Source organism: Trachinotus anak, unplaced genomic scaffold (genome assembly GCF_046630095.1).
Source record: "Trachinotus anak isolate AG129_WGS33_773 ecotype Australia unplaced genomic scaffold, CSIRO_AGI_Tana_v1 ptg000024l, whole genome shotgun sequence".
NCBI lineage: Eukaryota > Metazoa > Chordata > Actinopteri > Carangiformes > Carangidae > Trachinotus > Trachinotus anak.
In genome coordinates this window covers 9,447,672-9,465,973 of record NW_027273875.1, presented here as the reverse complement: position 1 = coordinate 9,465,973, position 18,302 = coordinate 9,447,672, and the positions used below count along the sequence as shown (strand labels likewise).

General features: G+C 39.8%; 1 protein-coding gene across 3 annotated transcripts in view; it reads right to left on the bottom strand.

Moving 5' to 3' along the window:
- Window positions 1-18,302, bottom strand: part of LOC139607838 (seizure protein 6 homolog) — an 85,457-nt gene that overhangs the window by 20,136 nt on the left and 47,019 nt on the right. For all 3 annotated transcript variants that reach the window (XR_011684905.1, XM_071461085.1, XM_071461086.1), the window contains 2 exons: window positions 17,937-18,058; window positions 6,966-7,158 (listed from right to left, as the gene is read on the bottom strand). Coding sequence is in view for 2 of the 3 variants with exons in the window: in XM_071461085.1 (XP_071317186.1) it covers window positions 6,966-7,158; window positions 17,937-18,058 (315 nt within the window). In the remaining variant the exon portion in view is untranslated. The remainder of the gene's footprint in view (window positions 1-6,965; window positions 7,159-17,936; window positions 18,059-18,302) is intronic.

Sequence of the window (18,302 nt, the reverse complement as noted above, 5' to 3'; positions counted from 1 at the left end):
AGGAAAAGGGCAGCTGGCAGACCTGTCTGTATCCAAATCACATTTGCAGTCTTAAAAGCAATTATGATAATAATCAGGCGTGGGCCATGTAGGGTAAACACCTTAATCTACTCATGTAAATGTGATTAAGTTGGTGTTTTAAGAATGAAGATGTGACTGCTTTCAGCTGCATACTTAAAGGGCCGTTTGGTGTGAGTCTGCACAAAAATCCACTATCCTCTCTCACTTCAGCTGTCAATGCTTGATTCTTATCCAATTGAACTACATCATGAATCTCTCTTAGATGCACTTCTATTTGTATGAATCAATGAGGGAGAAAAGCAAACATCTTATCAGCCTTTAAAGTTAATATTTACTGAGGAAATTGAAAGTCGCAATGCAATAGGGTTTTCTTTTAGGTTGTTTGTAACATGCCTGACCCAATCTAAACTGTCCTGATAAAGTAAACACCAGCCAACAACATTTGTAAATAGACTGTGACACAGGTCCCTTAATAAAAGAGCTGAAAGCCTAGCCTCTTACCGAGCAGTGGCTACATGTGGAAAGCAAAAGCTGACACCTGATAGACAGGCTCTTTGGTCCACACATGTGAACGCTTGAATATGTTTTGGTTCAGAGGTCTTTGCATGCACAGATGCTGGGCAAGTGGAGGTTAAACAGCACAAAAAAGACGGGACACTGTGTAGCAGGTTGGATTTGAACTGCTTTCATTCCAGCCAGCCATCTGTAAATGAAAAACAACACTTTACTGATGTTTCTCGCATTACCTTGAAGCTAAATCGGATATTCAAAAATGTCATTCTATCAATCTTTGAACTTGAACTCAAGGGAAAATGGGCCTAAATGGATAATGGCCATAAAGGCTTGTGAAACTGTCCCCATATACAATGTTTTAATCTACTGACTTAGGTTTTCTTTCACACAAGTCACTGGTTTTCACCATAATGAAACAGGCCTTTCTTTTGCAGTAAATCAGTGAGCCACAGGGACGAGGTACGCTGCTTCTGGGTCATCCATTCAATTCATAGTTTATCACTAGCTCCAATGAACCTAGTTATTGCCATTATCATAGCAGCATTTACATCCCTATTGAGCATGCAGTGGGAGAGCCAGAGGCAAATATTGTGGAGCCAATTCCTGAAGTATTAAATTACGTGCTGCCTCCATTCCAGTGGATGTGGTGCTGGGCCATAAAGTCTGATTGTTTTGCCATTACAAATAATAGATCCATGGTGCAGGCAGCCAGGAAGATTAGCTGATGGTACTGTAGGGCCACGGGAAACAGATGTGGAGCTTATGTCTTTAGTTATTGTTGTAGAGGAGAGGAAATAGTCACATTGGTGACACTCAGGTAAACCCTCAGTTTGTAGTATAGAGGAGCAGTTCAGATCAAATTTCAGCTTTTGCAGAGAGACAGTCCACTACAAAAGAGCGCTGCCAAAATACTGTATATACTGTTGAATACTGTACATCTGCGGACGTTGCAGCGTACAGTGTACAAGTGTGCACATTTTCTGAATTACATAGAACTTAACTTTACATAAAGCGCTAATATGGTTATGTTGGTTCTAGGTAAATAAGTGAGAACGGGACACATTTCCATTTTTAAATACTTACTTTGCTTTAATACAGTATATATGTGCATAATGGCAGTAATATTTGCACTCACTGTCAAACAATGAAAAAAAAAACATCACCCCACTTCCATACTAGGAAAAGAAAAACATCACAGGTCTAAACGTGAAACACTGCTGGCATAAATCCTGTGGTGACACACTGTTTCTTTGTTTAAATAGTGTTTAAAAAGGGTGTCTTTAAAAAGATTACAATTTTATAGGAAAAAAAAACTGAAAGCCTCAGGGATTTAAATGGCACAGTTTTAAATTTAGAAAGTTGCTTTATACACTGTACAAGTAGCTTGTCATAACCAATATGTAATCACAAGGCACCTGAACGTCAGCTAAATGTTTTTTTTTTTCACTTTATTTTTGTCATTTCACAGAACTCGTTTACAGGAGTTCAAGAAGAACACATCCTGTTCTTCATCCATTCTTTTTCTTTGTCTTATCTGAGCACCACAATGGATTTTTCCTGCTTTTTATTGTTTCTGTTTAAATTGCTTCCTGCCCTTTCGCACCTATCTGAAATGCAAGTGTCATTGCTTAAAATATGGAACCACAAATGTGTATTTTGGATGAATAATGAGTTTTAGTTTTTCAGTGCTCTCTCAAAAGTCACGAAAGATCAACTTTTGGAAATCATTTAAAGAGTCAACATTTCCTGGAAGAATACTTGGTGCAACTCCTGCATTCACCCACACATTGCTGCCATTAATGAGGTGTATTCTGCTGTATGCACATTTTTCATTTGCCTGAGTAGTTACAATTGAGAATGCAGATTTTCAACCAATAATGGACAAATATTATTGACTAGGGCACAATAGAGGAGGTGAAGAAGCCAGCAATAGCAAGTTATCTGCCACATTTGGACAAACAAATAAAATGCATTTCAATTTAAACCTAATAAACTGTTACACTGTTAAATTTCAAGTGTTGAATCCCTTCCGGTAGAGAGCTGGAATGGGATCAAACTCTGCAAGGTGAGGGCAGGAGATAATGAAATAGTGTGGCAGGGAACACAACACAAATAATGAAAAGTAGGTCCGATTGTTATTATATTTAATGGGGAGAATATTATCCCCCATTTGTTGCATTTGGCATTTAGAGGATAAAATGTGTTTTCACGGAGAAAAATATCTGTGCTGATGAGTCATATATAGTTAGCTGTCTGATGCACTGATATGACAGCAGTCCTGCAGTTAGCAGGTGACTTGTGGGAGATTGTGACTGTCACTGTATATAAGCCCTGTGTCCTGGCTGTGCACCACAGCATTACCTTTTACAGGAAGATCAATAGTGTTGTCTCAGGGAAAGTGATCCACTTGTAGAAAGCCAGACCGATGTTCTGCCATGATATGGCCTATTGATATTTATGTGGTTGGGTTAAAAACTCAATTTTAATGGTGATTCACTCAATAAAGTCTATTAAAGAGAAATAACTTTGGGCTGGAGGTGGCATCTCATCAATGCTAGTGAGAAATTGTGGCAAATGGTGGATCACTGCCAGTGGCATAGGCTCTCTGGCAATCTCACTTATCAGCTCAGCTTATTAGTTACAGCCAATCATTAATTTCTGCAAGACATCATTGCCATTGGCAATGTAATAAAATATGCTCCATATAATTCACAAAATCCTAAAATGACAATTAAAGCTAACCTATAGATGTAAAGAGGTCAGACGTGATGATGGTGGTTTCTGCTGGTTAAATTCCATCATAATTTAACTACAATTTCAAATAAAGCAACTCCTAATTGGGAGCAAAATGGGTCTTGGGTTGTCCACATTTGCATGTGCAGTGTTACATTTAATTACTAGTTTCCACAATGTTCATGCATACAGATGATTTTCCTCCTTAAATAAATTGCAGCATTTTTTGACCCTTCTGTTTTTAGCCAAACATGACAGTGTTGTTAAAGAAAAGAAAAATAATCAAAACTTATAATTAGTTAGTTCATCAGAGTTGTAAAACTTCATAGGATGAAGTACCCTCTCGACATACTTGCATGCATTGTAGCACAATAATTCAGTTTTAGGAGTTAAAATTTCAGTCAATCCTTGTTGCAAAAATAAGTTTATGGATTTTCACATTGCAAGTTGGAATAAACCTGCGAATATTTGTGTCACTAATGAAAATGCTGTCAATTTAATTGCAGGGAGAATAGGAGCCTAAGTCTGCCCCAAGTTTCATTATCTGCATTTCTTGATACAAACTCCTGAGTAACAACTTTGACCCAGACAACATCTTTAATAATTAATGTCATTATGCCCCTTAAATATGGTGTGTGTGTGTGTGTGTGTGTGTGTGTGTTTGTGTCTATACATTTGGATTAATAGGTCCAAATATTCATAAATTGCAATTCTGATTCTAAACAAATGGGTTGCAATAATTATTATTTCACCAGCAAAGAATACTGACAGTAAGCACACACTGTTGTTTATACTCAGGATGCACTAATTCAGGATTTATGTTGTTGGATGCATTCATGCTTCATTTTCTTTCTTTTTCTTTTTTTTTAAACCATAATGAAGCTGCAGCGACTGTCATTGGACATTACTGTTAAATGGACACATTAATACTCCCTGTTCCAGATGAAGATATGTGTGTGTAGTGAGAGAAAGATAAGGATTTACAATGGATCTGGTATTCCCTTCTCTAGTTCCACACTCCCACATCCCACTCTCTACATTAAAACACACTTAGAAACCTGTTCCAAGTGTCAGGCTCTGTGCTGATGTTATAGAGGCATCCATCAGTCTGCCATCACAGGCTGAGGCAACGCTGCAGCAGATATTAATTACCCTGAGCCGAGATCCATCTCTCCACAGTTCTGTCCCCTTCTCCACGCTTGTCCAATCATATTTCTCACAGCCTATTATAAAGGACAAGGTGATACGCTGCTTACCAAGGGGAGGACCACAAATTGAAATATCTCCTGTGTCTCCAATATGTCCAGGCTTCGGGAAATCTGCTCACTGCATTTTTTCTTATTAGTGTAACTAAATTTGTCCCATCAAATTACAAACATCTAATCTGTTTTTATACGCTTACTGCTGGCAGCAACTACAATACAGAAAGTCATCAAGGTTAAAGTGTTTTATAAGGAGTTTATGGGGTAATAACAACTGAAATCATGAGGTGCCAAGGAATATCTACTGTAGCATCAGACACAACAGGAACAAGCACTGAATAATATGAAGGTTCTGCATCGAGCGGAGCCCATGTGAAGATGAAGCCCTTATTTTATGAAATAAATTATTCTGAACCGATGTCATTCACAATGTTGAGAATGAAGTTATAGACGTTCAGCAACCCAGGGTCATTTCTGGATCGTGGTGGTCAAGGCCAGATGTCCACTGCACGCCTGAAAGGACTTATGTTTCCATAGCCACATAATTTAATGATACAGGTTTTGTTTGTTTGTTTGTTTGTTTTTTTCCAGTATTGCTCAACTTCCGGCCTGCACAGTCAGTGAAACATATCCTAGTTTGTTGATGGGTATGTTTACATGCACAGTATTGTCGCTGCACTGACGGAGTCTTATCATGGTTCTATGGATATAGGAAATATGATATGGATTATTCTGGTTTCTGATGGTCTGTCATTTCTCTACAAAGTTACAGGTATTACCAGTCTACTCTGACTTTCACTTTATGGTCCTGACTGCATTTTATTATGTGTAGATCAGCTCAGACCATCCTCAGTTTCACTTTAATTTCATTCAAGGATGTATATCATCATAGCTTTTAACATTACATGTTTAGGTATGTGAGTGCTGAGGGCAAACATGCCCACATTCAATATCCTGGTTATTGCCTGGTTTTTATTATGTCTGAGATATGGTATTGGCGTGGATAAGCATAGGCATAAGGGATGACCTGGCTGTTCATGGTCCTTCACAAAGTGGTGTGAGCAAAGGCACCTTAGATCAGAAAGTAAGCAGCAGCCAGCAGCATGAGTTAAAGCAATATCAGTCCATATAGTCCAGCGATATAGTCTGCCTACAGACTATACTGATACCAGCTGCATGGTGTAGTGCAACCACTGGGCTTATTTAATAGTGAATGAGCATGGATGGATAGATGAACAGGTCTTTTAACAATACAAAAGAGTCAAAGAAATAGTACAAGGTATTCATCTACATAAATCTATGAATCTGGAAAATAATTTCCCGTAAGATTATTCTGAATTATATTTACTAACATGCAAAAAGGAGAAGTGAAGGAGAAAAGCACACCTGACAGGGTGATATATTTCAACTCTTTATCACCATCTGTCCCCATCTATGCATCACCCTGTATGATCTGTGCTGACCCCTCGCTGTCATCATTCAGCCTGACCACACACTGGTGTTCACACTGGCTGATTTATCTCACGTCAGCGGCACTGTTTTGACGGTCGCTTTCATTTTCGAGCTGATGAAAGTGCCATAGTAATGCGATGGAATGAATGTTTTGTCCACCAGCTTCCACCATCAACTCAAATCGATGGGGCATGTAATTGGTGGCCACTTTGTGTGATTGCTAAGATAAACAGACATTGTTGCGGACATGGAAGATCAATGTCATGCACAAAACAAGCAAGAGGGGTGGTGGTGGTGGTTGGGGGGGCTTATGGTCTGTCATATTCACCAACAACAAACAGTAACTATACCTACCGGCAGGGTTTGTTGCCCCAGACACTATTGTAGTTACAATTTGATCAGATCTAATATTTTGCTCTGCATAGATTTTTAATCTGGGCAAAGGCCAACTGGTTCCAGAGCTCACAAAACCTGCTTGAAAATGTACATTTGACTAGTGACCTATCTTATTTCCTGCCATCTTTTAACCTACTTGCTAACTCAGCAGGACAACAGATGCTACACACTGTGCAGGGTGTAGGTAGTTTAAGAGATCCTCCTCTGGTTTTAGGATTGTGGAGTGAAAGAAAACAAAGACACAATAAATCTTGCTTCTAGCAAGAATGAAATAGATGTTTCTTAATGGACATAGTGGGAAACAATTAGGAGAGAAATAATCTTATACACATCATGGTGCTTATGGAGGCATTTTTATATCACTGTGCAATACTCTACTTTCAATAAGCCGACCACTCAGTGTTCTAGTTTAAACAGGAATCCCTGCTTGCTTGCATTTCTGTAAATACAGGTTGTCTCACAAATGATTGTACTTTTTTGTTCTTTTGGCTGGCACTACCAAAAACACCCACTGCTGAGAACAAGGACAGTGACAAGGACATTTTTTTTTTTTTTGCCACTGTGTCAATGACATTCAGTATTCTTACAGAAAATTCTTCATTCAACAACTGAGGAAAGCAAACATCTGACAGCATGGCACTAGCTCACCTTGGTAATGCAGCAGGAGGAATCCGGAGTTGTGCTGTTGGTCGCTACGAAAACGGATGGAGATCTGGTTGCTCCAGCTGCGTAGTACAAGGCCTCTCATCAAGACTGACTCATTGGCAAGGATGAAGGGTTCTTGGCCACCCGTGTCCTCCACTGTCACCTGCTCTCCCTCCAACACGCTCACATTTAGCACCTAAAATGAAAAGAGACCATGCCGCATGATTACACACTGAGCTTTTATTGTAGCACCTCACGTATAATGTCATGCTAACCAACCAGCCACTTCACTGACTGAGTTACCCTTTTGCAAAGGGTCCCAGAATAGCACATTTCTCAAAGAATCATCAAAGGTAACAGCCAGTGCACTGCATTTTTAGCACTGTAAGAATGAGCATATTTATTTCTATCCACGCTTTGAAAACACATAGGTGGAAATTTATTGACTTTAAACTCCAACATAAAAAAAAAATGCCTTGCACACAGCTGTTGACTTGAAGTTTCATTTCACACCAGATGGAATCTCAAGGTTTAGTCTGATAATGTTACCCTGGAAAAATGGGTTACCTGCTGTGTTACTTTAATCTGCTGCCTACCAACACGGTCACATAGGGATTTGGTGGAGTTGGTTTGGTTGAGTCATTTCTTTTGTAACCTTCTCCTGGATTGTAGACATGTTTGAGTGTATAGTGTAATTGTATGTGCATTGTGGGTTATTAACTCATGTTACGTTGCACGATTGATTCCTCTGTCTGTGCTCTCCTTGTGCCTGTAAGCTACTCCGAGGGCTATATATCTTCAACAGGTTTGAACAGCATCTGCAGCTAAATCTGGTGAAGAGACCTCAGGAGGATTGCATGTAGTTAAAGTGCCTGGATAATGGAGTACTGACATATTTCGGAGCAACATCAGATTCATTCCCCACAGAACCATAAAAGAGGTATGTTAATCCACCAGCAGGTCATGATTATTACTCTTTTTTATTTTTATCATAAAGCTTTCACCTTCACTTGTTTTTGTAAGGCAGTATTGTATAGCATTAGTGATTTTTATTCAACCTAATCCAAGACTGAATCTTCTTATCGAGTCTGAACCCTTTGATTTTTTTTTTTAAATCAAATGACTAAATTAGATTTTTTTACTGACATTCAAATAACTAAAACAAGATTAACCAGATGACATATTTGCTAAATGAGAATCTTAAAGTTTTGTACATTGTTGTGTGCTAAAAAAATCCAATAAGACATAGAGCGACAGAAAGAGAGGAGATAAAACAATATAAAATACTACCACAAGCCTAATGAATCGTGCTGCCAGATCCAAAATGGATGCAGCTCCTGTCTTGAAAAACAAGTGTGCCATCAAAGCTCGTTCAACCACATCTGTTTCAGCCAGCAGTGTAATTCATGTTGTGTTCTGAAAACTGATGCTGTCATAGGTAGCAGGCTCATGTCTCAGGTATGCCATGAGGCAGAGAAAGGGTTGCCCTCCATAGGCTGATGTCCCTTAGGTATTATGTGCGCAAGGACTGTTAGTGCAGCAGCCTGGAAAAGCTGAAACAGTGGACACACAACAGATGATCACATTGCACAACAGTGGCAGCAAAATGAATTTGGTCACGTTGACTAACTGTCACTCAGTTGGAGGGGAAGCTGACAATGAGCACAGAGAGGCTAATGGACACTCCGAGACTGAGCTTGGAGGTGACTTCCTCCAGAATGATCCACGAGGTCAGCCACTTTGATTGATTTGATTTTTATCACAACCAGGATTAAACACAACGCCAGTCTGTGGGTTTTCAGACAAACTCATAAAACACAGCACAGTCAGGACAGCAGATATTCTATGTTGTGCATATATTTTGTATATACTAAAATTGCATATACTAAATCTGCATATTACCATAGCAGCTTAGGTATTTCAGTTGTGGTAGGAGCCTCAAACAGCAGTGTCACAGTGAGTAATAAAGGAATGTCACATTGTTTTAGAATCGCTGTTTCTCAGTCTCTCAAGGGCAATGGCAATGACAAAGCCTTAGGCACATTTCTCTTTTTTTTCCTCTTCTGCCTTTTTGTCTCTGAGTTAATATGGAGGGCTTAGATGTTCTGTAAATCAGGTTACTTCAGTTACTTGCTCATCTTCACAATTCATCCACAGTAATTCTCCTTCAATTTAATATCCATACTCATCTATTCAAGAATTGTAGAAATATAATAATAATAATAATAATAATTTCAAATACCATGGAAACTCATATCTAAATTACACCCATAATTGATTGTATAGTGATGTATAATATAACCTATGCTTGAATTATTTTCAAAGAGCAGGAAATTTAGAAAGGTTCCTTTTATCTCTCACCTGCCATTTGAAGTTATTTTCTTGTGATGTGTTTCTGTGGCCTCCACCATTATGTAAAACGAGATGGCTGATATTCCACCATGGTTCATACATATTTTAGTCAACCATCCCTCCAGAAACATGTGGGAGTAAAGCAAGATGACATGCTTGATAAGACCGTGGGAAAAGGCTAGTGTGGTGTGAAAGACTAGTGTAGCACACCACCATGACTTTATGTAGTAAACATTAAACATGATTTTTCTTTCATAACACATTTATTATTAGTAGTAGTGGTAGTAGTAGTAGTAGTAGCAGACCGGTGTTAATCTTGATGTGGTTTACAGAAAAATGACAAAAGTGATAATCGTGAACTGTGTAAGACAAACAACAGCACAGACCACCACCTAACTACAGCAGTATTTAATCTTTATTCAGACAGCCCCCGATTGCCCAGGTGTTTATTGTGCTGGGGCCACCTCAGTACGGTATGCTGTCTGTGATACTGCTACAACTTATCATATTCAGTGGGGTCAAACAGATTGTGAGTCTCTGTCCACTTGGTTTACATAAACCAGGGAGGCTCATGAAGGACAGGTGAGCAGATAGTGGACAGTGAACATTTGGACTGATAGATAGCTTGGCCCCAGAGGGCCCTATCATCTGTCATCCACCCCGGGACCTGTCAGAGCAGCCAGCAACAGCTGTCCTGCCTCAATTATGAATCATTGGCCATGTCAGGAGACATCAGACTACCTTATCTTCACCACTGCTGCAGCCAAATGCCCAGAGGGACTTCTTTCTCACTGCCTCCTTCTCTCTCCCTCTCACACACACACACACACACACACTCACACATACATATATGTGTGAGTGTGTGCCCATGCACATGCATGATCCTGTGGACTGTAATGAGAGCAAGCTTAATGTGACTCCGAGCTGGAATCTCTGCCTCAGCAGACACTTTTGTGGGACTGGGGTTTTGGCTGACCAAGCACACTTCTGCACCAAGCACAACATTATCAGAGGATGCCATCTATACAGTGTGTGCTGTTCCATTTTGAGAATTGTGTAGAGAGAAGAAGGAAAGTATGTTTAGTGTTTTTTATCCAGCTTCTGAACAAAGCTCTACACAATGCAAGAGATTTATGATTTCCTCTGTGTGGGTGCTCTTTCACTTCAAGCATTCCTTTTTTCCCCAACGACTCTTCCAGTCCAATCAAAACGAGAGGAGAGAGGGTCATCGCACTCCTCTGGCCACTGTCTTTTCAATCAAACCACTATAATGAACAGACTGTCGTGCAAGCCCACAGTACAATTGGCAGTCCTAGAACTGCACTTACTATAACAAAAGAGGGAGGAAAACCTCTGAAATAAAGGTTTCTAAGGACAACAATTATTGCAGTATTGAATAGCTTGATCTTGCTGTGCTTGCCTTGACCTTTGTAAAACAGGGAGCTTCCAGTGTGCTGCAGTGTTAAACTATGAGAGTGAACAATGAGCAGAGGTGAGGATGCATTTTATCACATGCAAACAGAAAGCAGCCTGGCATGGTTTAATCTGTGACTAGAGTCGCTGCTGCTGGTATCCTACAATTAGTCCCATACAAGAGATAAACTAAATAGTGTGCATCATGCTATTAGAAAGTTACTCTCAAAACAGAAAAAAGAAATCCAAGAAAAATGCAATTGGGCAATACCAAATTCTCCTGATGATTTGAAATAAACAACCTGTCAAATTTGTCTTTTTACACTTGGCATGTAATCTTTATTCACTCATTAATTTATCCATAAGTACACAGTGCGAGTTAACTATCCACAGAGGCTGCTTCTCACTGATAATTTACTGTTGAAAACATCTGGTGGGGCTCTGCAATGAACATTTACACTGACTCACAGGAGCCATTGCTGATGCAGAAATGAGCAGTATGTAATCAAAATGCTCCCACTATAGATGGAAATTAAATGACCCTGCTGCTGGAGGAAGTAAATCAACAGCCATTGGACTCACCAGCTGCAGTGTCATCCTTACTGTGATAAAAACCCACTGGCTCATACAGCGGAGCACACGGGTAGTGTACCCACCTCATCTCCCCGTATCTAAGGCTCACATTTGACCAGACTCGGTATACCACATTCATTTGGTGTTTTTGTGTATCTCCTGATAAATTCATACATAACCAGAGGTCTCCCACTGCTCATTATATGAAAAATGTTATCTTAATTGAACATTCACCTGTATATAAAAAAAGCCAAGGCCATTTCCTTCTTGCCCTGCTGTCTAAAACAATGGATCGTTACCAATCAGCAAAAGCTGAATGTTAATGAGAATGTGCCGGAGCCAGTGGCTGAATATAACGCTCACTTGCTAACTGTCACATTTTAACGTTATGTTCTCGAGATCGCAACATGTCACCACCATATAGTGACCATCTCCACAAACATTATTATTCTTTACCCTTCCAGAAGCTGGGAGCGAAGCAGAAGCCGAGACCCTCTGCATTTGAAAGACTTTCATCAGATGATATTCTTGCTTTCTGATAAATCAGCCTCACTTTTTTTTTCAGCTCATCTCCTGGGCTTTGACATCTCAGTGTATTTGCTGCAGTGTGCATTTTTTGCATAGATTTAAATTCATGCATTGCTGATTACTCTTCACATTTTCTCACATGCATCTTTACTCTCTCATCCTCATCATGACACTGAAGGAGTTGGAGAGAACATAGCCTTCTGCCAGACAGTCTCCTCCCTTTATGACAGCTAGCTGGGTGGAGGAGCAATTAGTGTCACCTGAAAGCATTCGTCTCGGGATGGCTAGGCCCCATGAAAACTCATCTCAGCAAAGCCCTGACACCCTAAAAAGCTCATCAAGATCAAACTGGCCTTCTTTATGTCCTGCCTTACTCCCCTAAGGCACAACATGATGAAGGCTTCCTTCTGCCTCATCTCAAGTTGATTAAAGGCAGCAAGCCTGTCTTGGCCCCTATTACTCAGTTAGGCTCAGTTTCTCTGCGACATACCTGGTACGTGCTGTGTCATTCGTGCTGCTGGGGACCCAAGTCACATAATGGCCAAAACATGGGCATTACCTTTACAAAATGCCTCTTTAAGAATGTCAGATGTGAAGAGGAGGAGGAGGAGGAGGAGGAGGAGGAATTACAGGCACAATTGCATTTTAAAGAGGATCCCTTGGTTTTCTGACAAGAGTATCGAGACTTGCTTGACTCACAATGAACACCAGCACAACAAATTTAATTCCCTTCCTCATCAGCCACATTTGGCTGGGGTCAATGCCATCAGCATTTTGCTTCTTTTGTAAGAAATACTGAAATTAAAATGAGAGTGCAAAGATCAATACAGCAATTCAACCAGCACTGAGAGGAGTCTGTGTGTCAAGTATTGGTGCAGCTTATTAACATGACTATTGATTGCAGTCAAAGGAGCATGGTTGCAGAAGCGGCATCAAATACCAATCGTTAACCCTCTAGTTGGGGTTAGCTTTAAACACTTGGAAAACTCCCTAACGTCTCAATCCTTAAAGGGACAGTTCTCTGATGATCCACCTCAGCGGTTTATGCTTTGTCCTCACCTGGGTGTAGCTCATTAGCTTAGTTGTTGTGGTAAAGATTTATTTTGGTTTGTTTGGAATCCTCTGAAATAATACTGACTCACTTGAGGATGAAAAACTTGGAAGTTATAATTTTAGCCCCTGAGATCCAAAGCCTTTGTTTGATATTTATAAGCTTTAATTACCAACACAAAAGTTTCCTGTTCTCTTTCATTTCTCTTTCACATTCTTTAACTGCACAGGGAGACTTCAAATTTTATACCATCTTTGTTACAATGTTATATTTGTATATTATTGAAATCATTTTTTCTTTTAACCAACACAATCACAAGAATAAAAAATAAAATACAAATAAATACAATTAAATAAATAAATAAATAAATAATAAATAAGTAAATAAAAAGTGCTAATTAGAAAAGGAAATCACATAGCAAGTAAAGCTATAGTCATGTCAATTTGTTCCTGTGTCCTCTTCATTTATTCCCAGGTTCACGGCAAGAAACTGAAACTGATTGAGACAGGGTAAATGAGCTATAGACATATATAAGAAAAAGAAAAAGAAAGAGAAAAAGAAACAATTAATGAGAGTAGGATGGAAATAGAAAATGAGAGAGTGAAAGAGCTGGAAGAGGGGATGGAGAAGAAAAAAAGAGATACAGTATTGACCTCAAAATCCTTCCCCACCATCTTCTTGAATAATGCTGCTATAAACCTGTCAGAAAATAGAAACACTTTCCCAATCAGCCTTTGTGGCAGTGGGAGAAATTGGCCACATCTGGGCTCCTAACCCCTCAAATGTATCAACCACTCTCAGTCCTCCCTGCACAATAACATTCTCCTTCAGCAAGAGAGCAGGATGTAGCCTCCATGAAATGGAGCTGGGACAACCTGAGCAGAGCTTCCGAGGGTAACTCCTTGAGGCCCAGGCAGGTAGATCACTGAGCAGAGGAGACAGAGAAATCAGAGTGGGACAGATGGCCTGGAAAGAGCTGATAGCTAGCTAACCCACTGGATTTATTTGATCAAATAAAAAAAGCTCCAAAATAGATTTTATGCACTTTAATGCTACCAACCAGTTGTGGAAAACCACCATCTGTCCTCTACTGAAACTTTCTGCTAAAGTGACTGTTGAGAGAAGGAGGAAGTGGATATGGAGGATAGAAAAGACATATTGCCAGTTCACTGTTTTAAAAAAATTTCCAATTTTGAAGACCCATTTGCAAGTGCAAGACTTACATCCCATCAAGGCTAATTCATAAAGATCGCTGCAATTGTAACAGCTTTTTTTTTTTAATTTATTTATTTTATTTTATTTTATTTTTTGACATGGTCATAAAATGACAATTTCTGTACCATGGCCTATATGAACAAAATGTCTATCTTTATTAGGAAAAAATATATCACACCCAAAGGCATTTGAGTGAATGCTAAGATTGGTTCTTTTATATTTTATATCTCAAGGACATGAACACTGAGAGAACTGAAAAAAAAAAAAAAGCTCTCTGGTAATACAGTAACCTGCTCTGACTTTAAAGCTATTCATCACTGCTAACCTTAATATAATAGCTGGGAATGTCAGACAAAAATCAATACTCTACATCTTAACTCACAACAAATAGTTTGCACTCTATGTGTTCAAATGTCCTGCGCATATTTTACACATTTAGCTAGTAATTAGTTAAGTGCAGTATACACTAATATACATGCAGTATACAAGTAAATTATTATTTTTTTATTATTATTATTTTTAATTAATACATGTTTTTGTTGTTTGTATAACACTGTCATCTATCTCTTTGCTGGAAGTTGGTGTTACATCAGCCTCCTAATATTTTTGCAATTATTCTGCAAAAAAATCATAATGTGGCCAGAATCACCAGATGGGCCAATGCATTATATGCTGTTAGCTGTGGCAGAGGGGTTGAACAGTCAGGCTGAGGGCAGTAAATTCTCCTGATGCATTTTTCATCCTGCCTCTCCTTCAAACTGCCAAACTGCTGAAAAGAGTATTGACTAAATAGAGAAAAGGTCTGATCTTGCTTATATTCCTCACCGAACTCTGTGATGTGTGTGGTGAAAGTCCAAAGGGTCTCTGAGTGCTACAAATGACTGACACTGTCTGCCTGTAATTTTAGGTACACTACACCAACATAAATATTTATCATACAGTCACTGCATCTGTCCTTCAGAGTTATCCTCTCACCTAATTTCCCTCCTTTGCCCTTGCAAAGTGCTGGTCCTTCTGCTATAACGAGGACTCCCTTCCATATCGGAGGCCAGCTGCCAAAACAAGAACATACACTTCAACCATAATGTCCCTCCTACGGCTCCTCTGCTCTGAGAAGTGGAGCATTTTCCTCGTGGTGATGTTCTGCACAGTAAATGGTATCAAAACCCAAGTGAATACTAAGACATATATTTCTGTGTGTCTGACGGATGCAGTATCACAGAGAAAAATCTATAGCAACAAGTCAACAAACTGTCTATAATCTGACCAGATAAATAACAGGGGAAAGTCTGTGAGCCCTCCAGAGATCGTTGTGTGATGAAGACAAATAAGCTCATCAAAAAAAAAAAAAAGCGGAAGCAATCAATTTAGCTATTCCAACAGTTCATCTCATCTCTTTTTCTTATTGGATACTGTGATTTAATCAAAGTGAAAAAATGTTTGTTACTATCTGTCCCATGAAACATGCAAAGTCCATGGTCTGGGTACAATTAAAGGCAGAAATACGACAAATTGACATATACACATTGGCAAAGTTATCTGTTCTCAAATGCCATCTCACAGGGAGAACAGTGATACTTTCCATCTCTGTGTAAGCTGGTTAGTATTATCATAGTGCTGTTCACCTGTTTACCTGTCCGAATGTTGCACCAGCTAGAAAAGTAATAACGCAAGTCTAACAAGAACAGATATATTTATACAGGTACATGACCTGGTGGTAACCATAATGTCCCTGGTTCAAATTCTGCTGGACATCATTGTTCCATGTCACCTTTGTCTTCTATTTATGTCTCCACTCACAAATGCCAAAGAGAGGGTTACAAAGGGAATCTGGGAAAGGTGTTAAATTTACAGAGGCATTGCTGCCATTCTCAGATTTCAGTTCCAGGTCTGTTCTTCGTACGTGTTTGTGTGTGTATGTGTGTGTGTGTGTCTGTGTCTGTGTCTGTGTGCCTACATGTGTTGGATAAGTCCTTTCAAATAAGTAAATCCCATTATGCAACAGCTACATGTGAGTCCATTTTCTCCTGCTTGTTTCAAGAGTTGAACACGGGTGAGTGAGGGGGTAATCCATTGTAAACCAAATACCATACAAGCAAAAAAACATTCAAAATTTGAGGTAAAAAATTGTGCTGCTTACATAACGCTTTCTGTGCACACTGCTACTCCACAAGTCTACTTTGTGATCTCCTTCATTCCTTTAAAACCTTGAGACCTGGATAGCCTCCAGGCAGAGGAGCTTCACACACTGCTGATGAGAAGTTATGACAAATGCTTGACTTCAATTTTATCTTTCTGTCTTCAGTCAGTTTGTGTGTTTGCCAGGAACAGAGACCATGGCTCCTTGTTCTCTTCAGCTGTGCCAAGCAGTTGTCTGTATAGTTTGCCATCAGATCGCTATCAGTTGAGCAGTAGGAGGGAGAGAGACAGTGGCCCCATCTGTTCACATGGTGGTGCTGAAACACATGGCTTCCTCCTGTTTCTTTATCCAGGCTGGTAGACGTGTGAGAATAACATGTTCATATCTTTCCCCTTTATAGTCTCGCAGTTTCTAAAGTCTCAAATGAAATTGTGTGCCATATGCAGAAGCTGAGAGAAGTTGAGAGCTGACACTCAGTTATAGTGAAATTCATGTATGTGTATGTGTGTGCACGCACAAGTGCAGGTGAGGTGTGCCTGTGCTTATGAGTGGTTGAAGATTTACTTAAGTTACCCAGAGGAAGCTTTCAAAGAAATACACACTCTCAAACATATACTCTGTCAAGACTTATCTTAGCCCTCCAGAGGCAGCAAGACAAAGCTCACACATTTTAAAGTCTCCAGTGGTAAATGAGGCGTTTGAGGAATTGCAAATGCCAGGGAACACACACACACACACACACACACACACACTGACAGTTAATTTTTATAACCTTTTGTGAAAAGACTTACCAAGCAAACATTAAACCTGAGACAGACCCTGTCACTAGTTCCCCCATCCACCCTCTCAATCCAGCAATTTGCTGCCTGTCTATCTCCATCAGCCCACACAAGAACAACAAACACTATAGTGCCAGAGACTGAACCAGAATATGTAATAATGCCGCTCACGCTCCTGAATAAAGCCCTTTTCTTTGTAACATCATTTTACTTTAAGAAGTGTTTTATTACACATCCAACAGCACAGTTCACAATAAAGCTCCTATAACCAACATATTTTAGATTAACATGAGATCAGATTTGTACATGAATTGGGTCGCTCTTGATTTATGGCCCAGCACCAGCTCCAATAAGCTTCTGTGTTCACCTGACCCACATCAAACAGCAGACAATGTTAGCAACCCAGCTAGTGCAGCATTTAGCATTTAGCATTAACGCTCTGGCTCAGGAGGTAAAGCAGGTCGTCCACTAATTAGAAGGTCAGTGGTTTGATTCTTGGTTCCTCCAGGCTGCGTGTCGAAGTGTCCTTGAGCAAGATACTGTACCCCACATTGCCCCTGATGGCTGACCCATCAGTGTGTGTGGGTGTGATGTGTGAATGTATGAGTGAATGGGTGAATGTGGCAAGTATTGTAAAGCGCTATATAAGTGCAAGTCCATTTAGCAGCTAGTGGAGCATTTAGCAGCTGAAGGGTCAGATTAATCCATATGGTTTGGTGGAAACCCAAGACAGAGCTGAAAGGACACTTAATTTTGGACTTACATTCATTGGGTGGTCAGAAAATTTTAAATGTATGTTAATAATAATTAAAAAATCATAAAATGTCAATGCTCTATCTATAGCTTGTGCTGCTTTATATAAGCTTCTACACTATAGTATGAAAATTGCTAATAAGGGACTATAGTGAGCCTATAGCACTGACCTGAACCTCGATGCCATATCCCAGGTAGACGGTAACCAAGTAGCTGCACTCCACTCCGGAGTCAAGTTGCTGCAGGATTTCGATGTTACCCTCGGGGTCAGTGAAATTCAGACCACATGACTCTGTGGGAGACAGTAAGAAGACAAGTGATTCCCTTTTTCCCGGACCACTGATCTTTCTGATGGCCCACCTGTGCCCGTGGCCCTGTAACCTCCTAACTATCTCTGCAGAGTCCCTCTCCGACACTGCTCATCTGGGCCTTCAGCCCTCTGTGGGCAGTGGAAAGGACAGACAGGACACATCAGGGGAAAATCAGATTGTTTTTGACACATGAGCAACTCTGTTATCCCTGCTGGAGAGATGAAT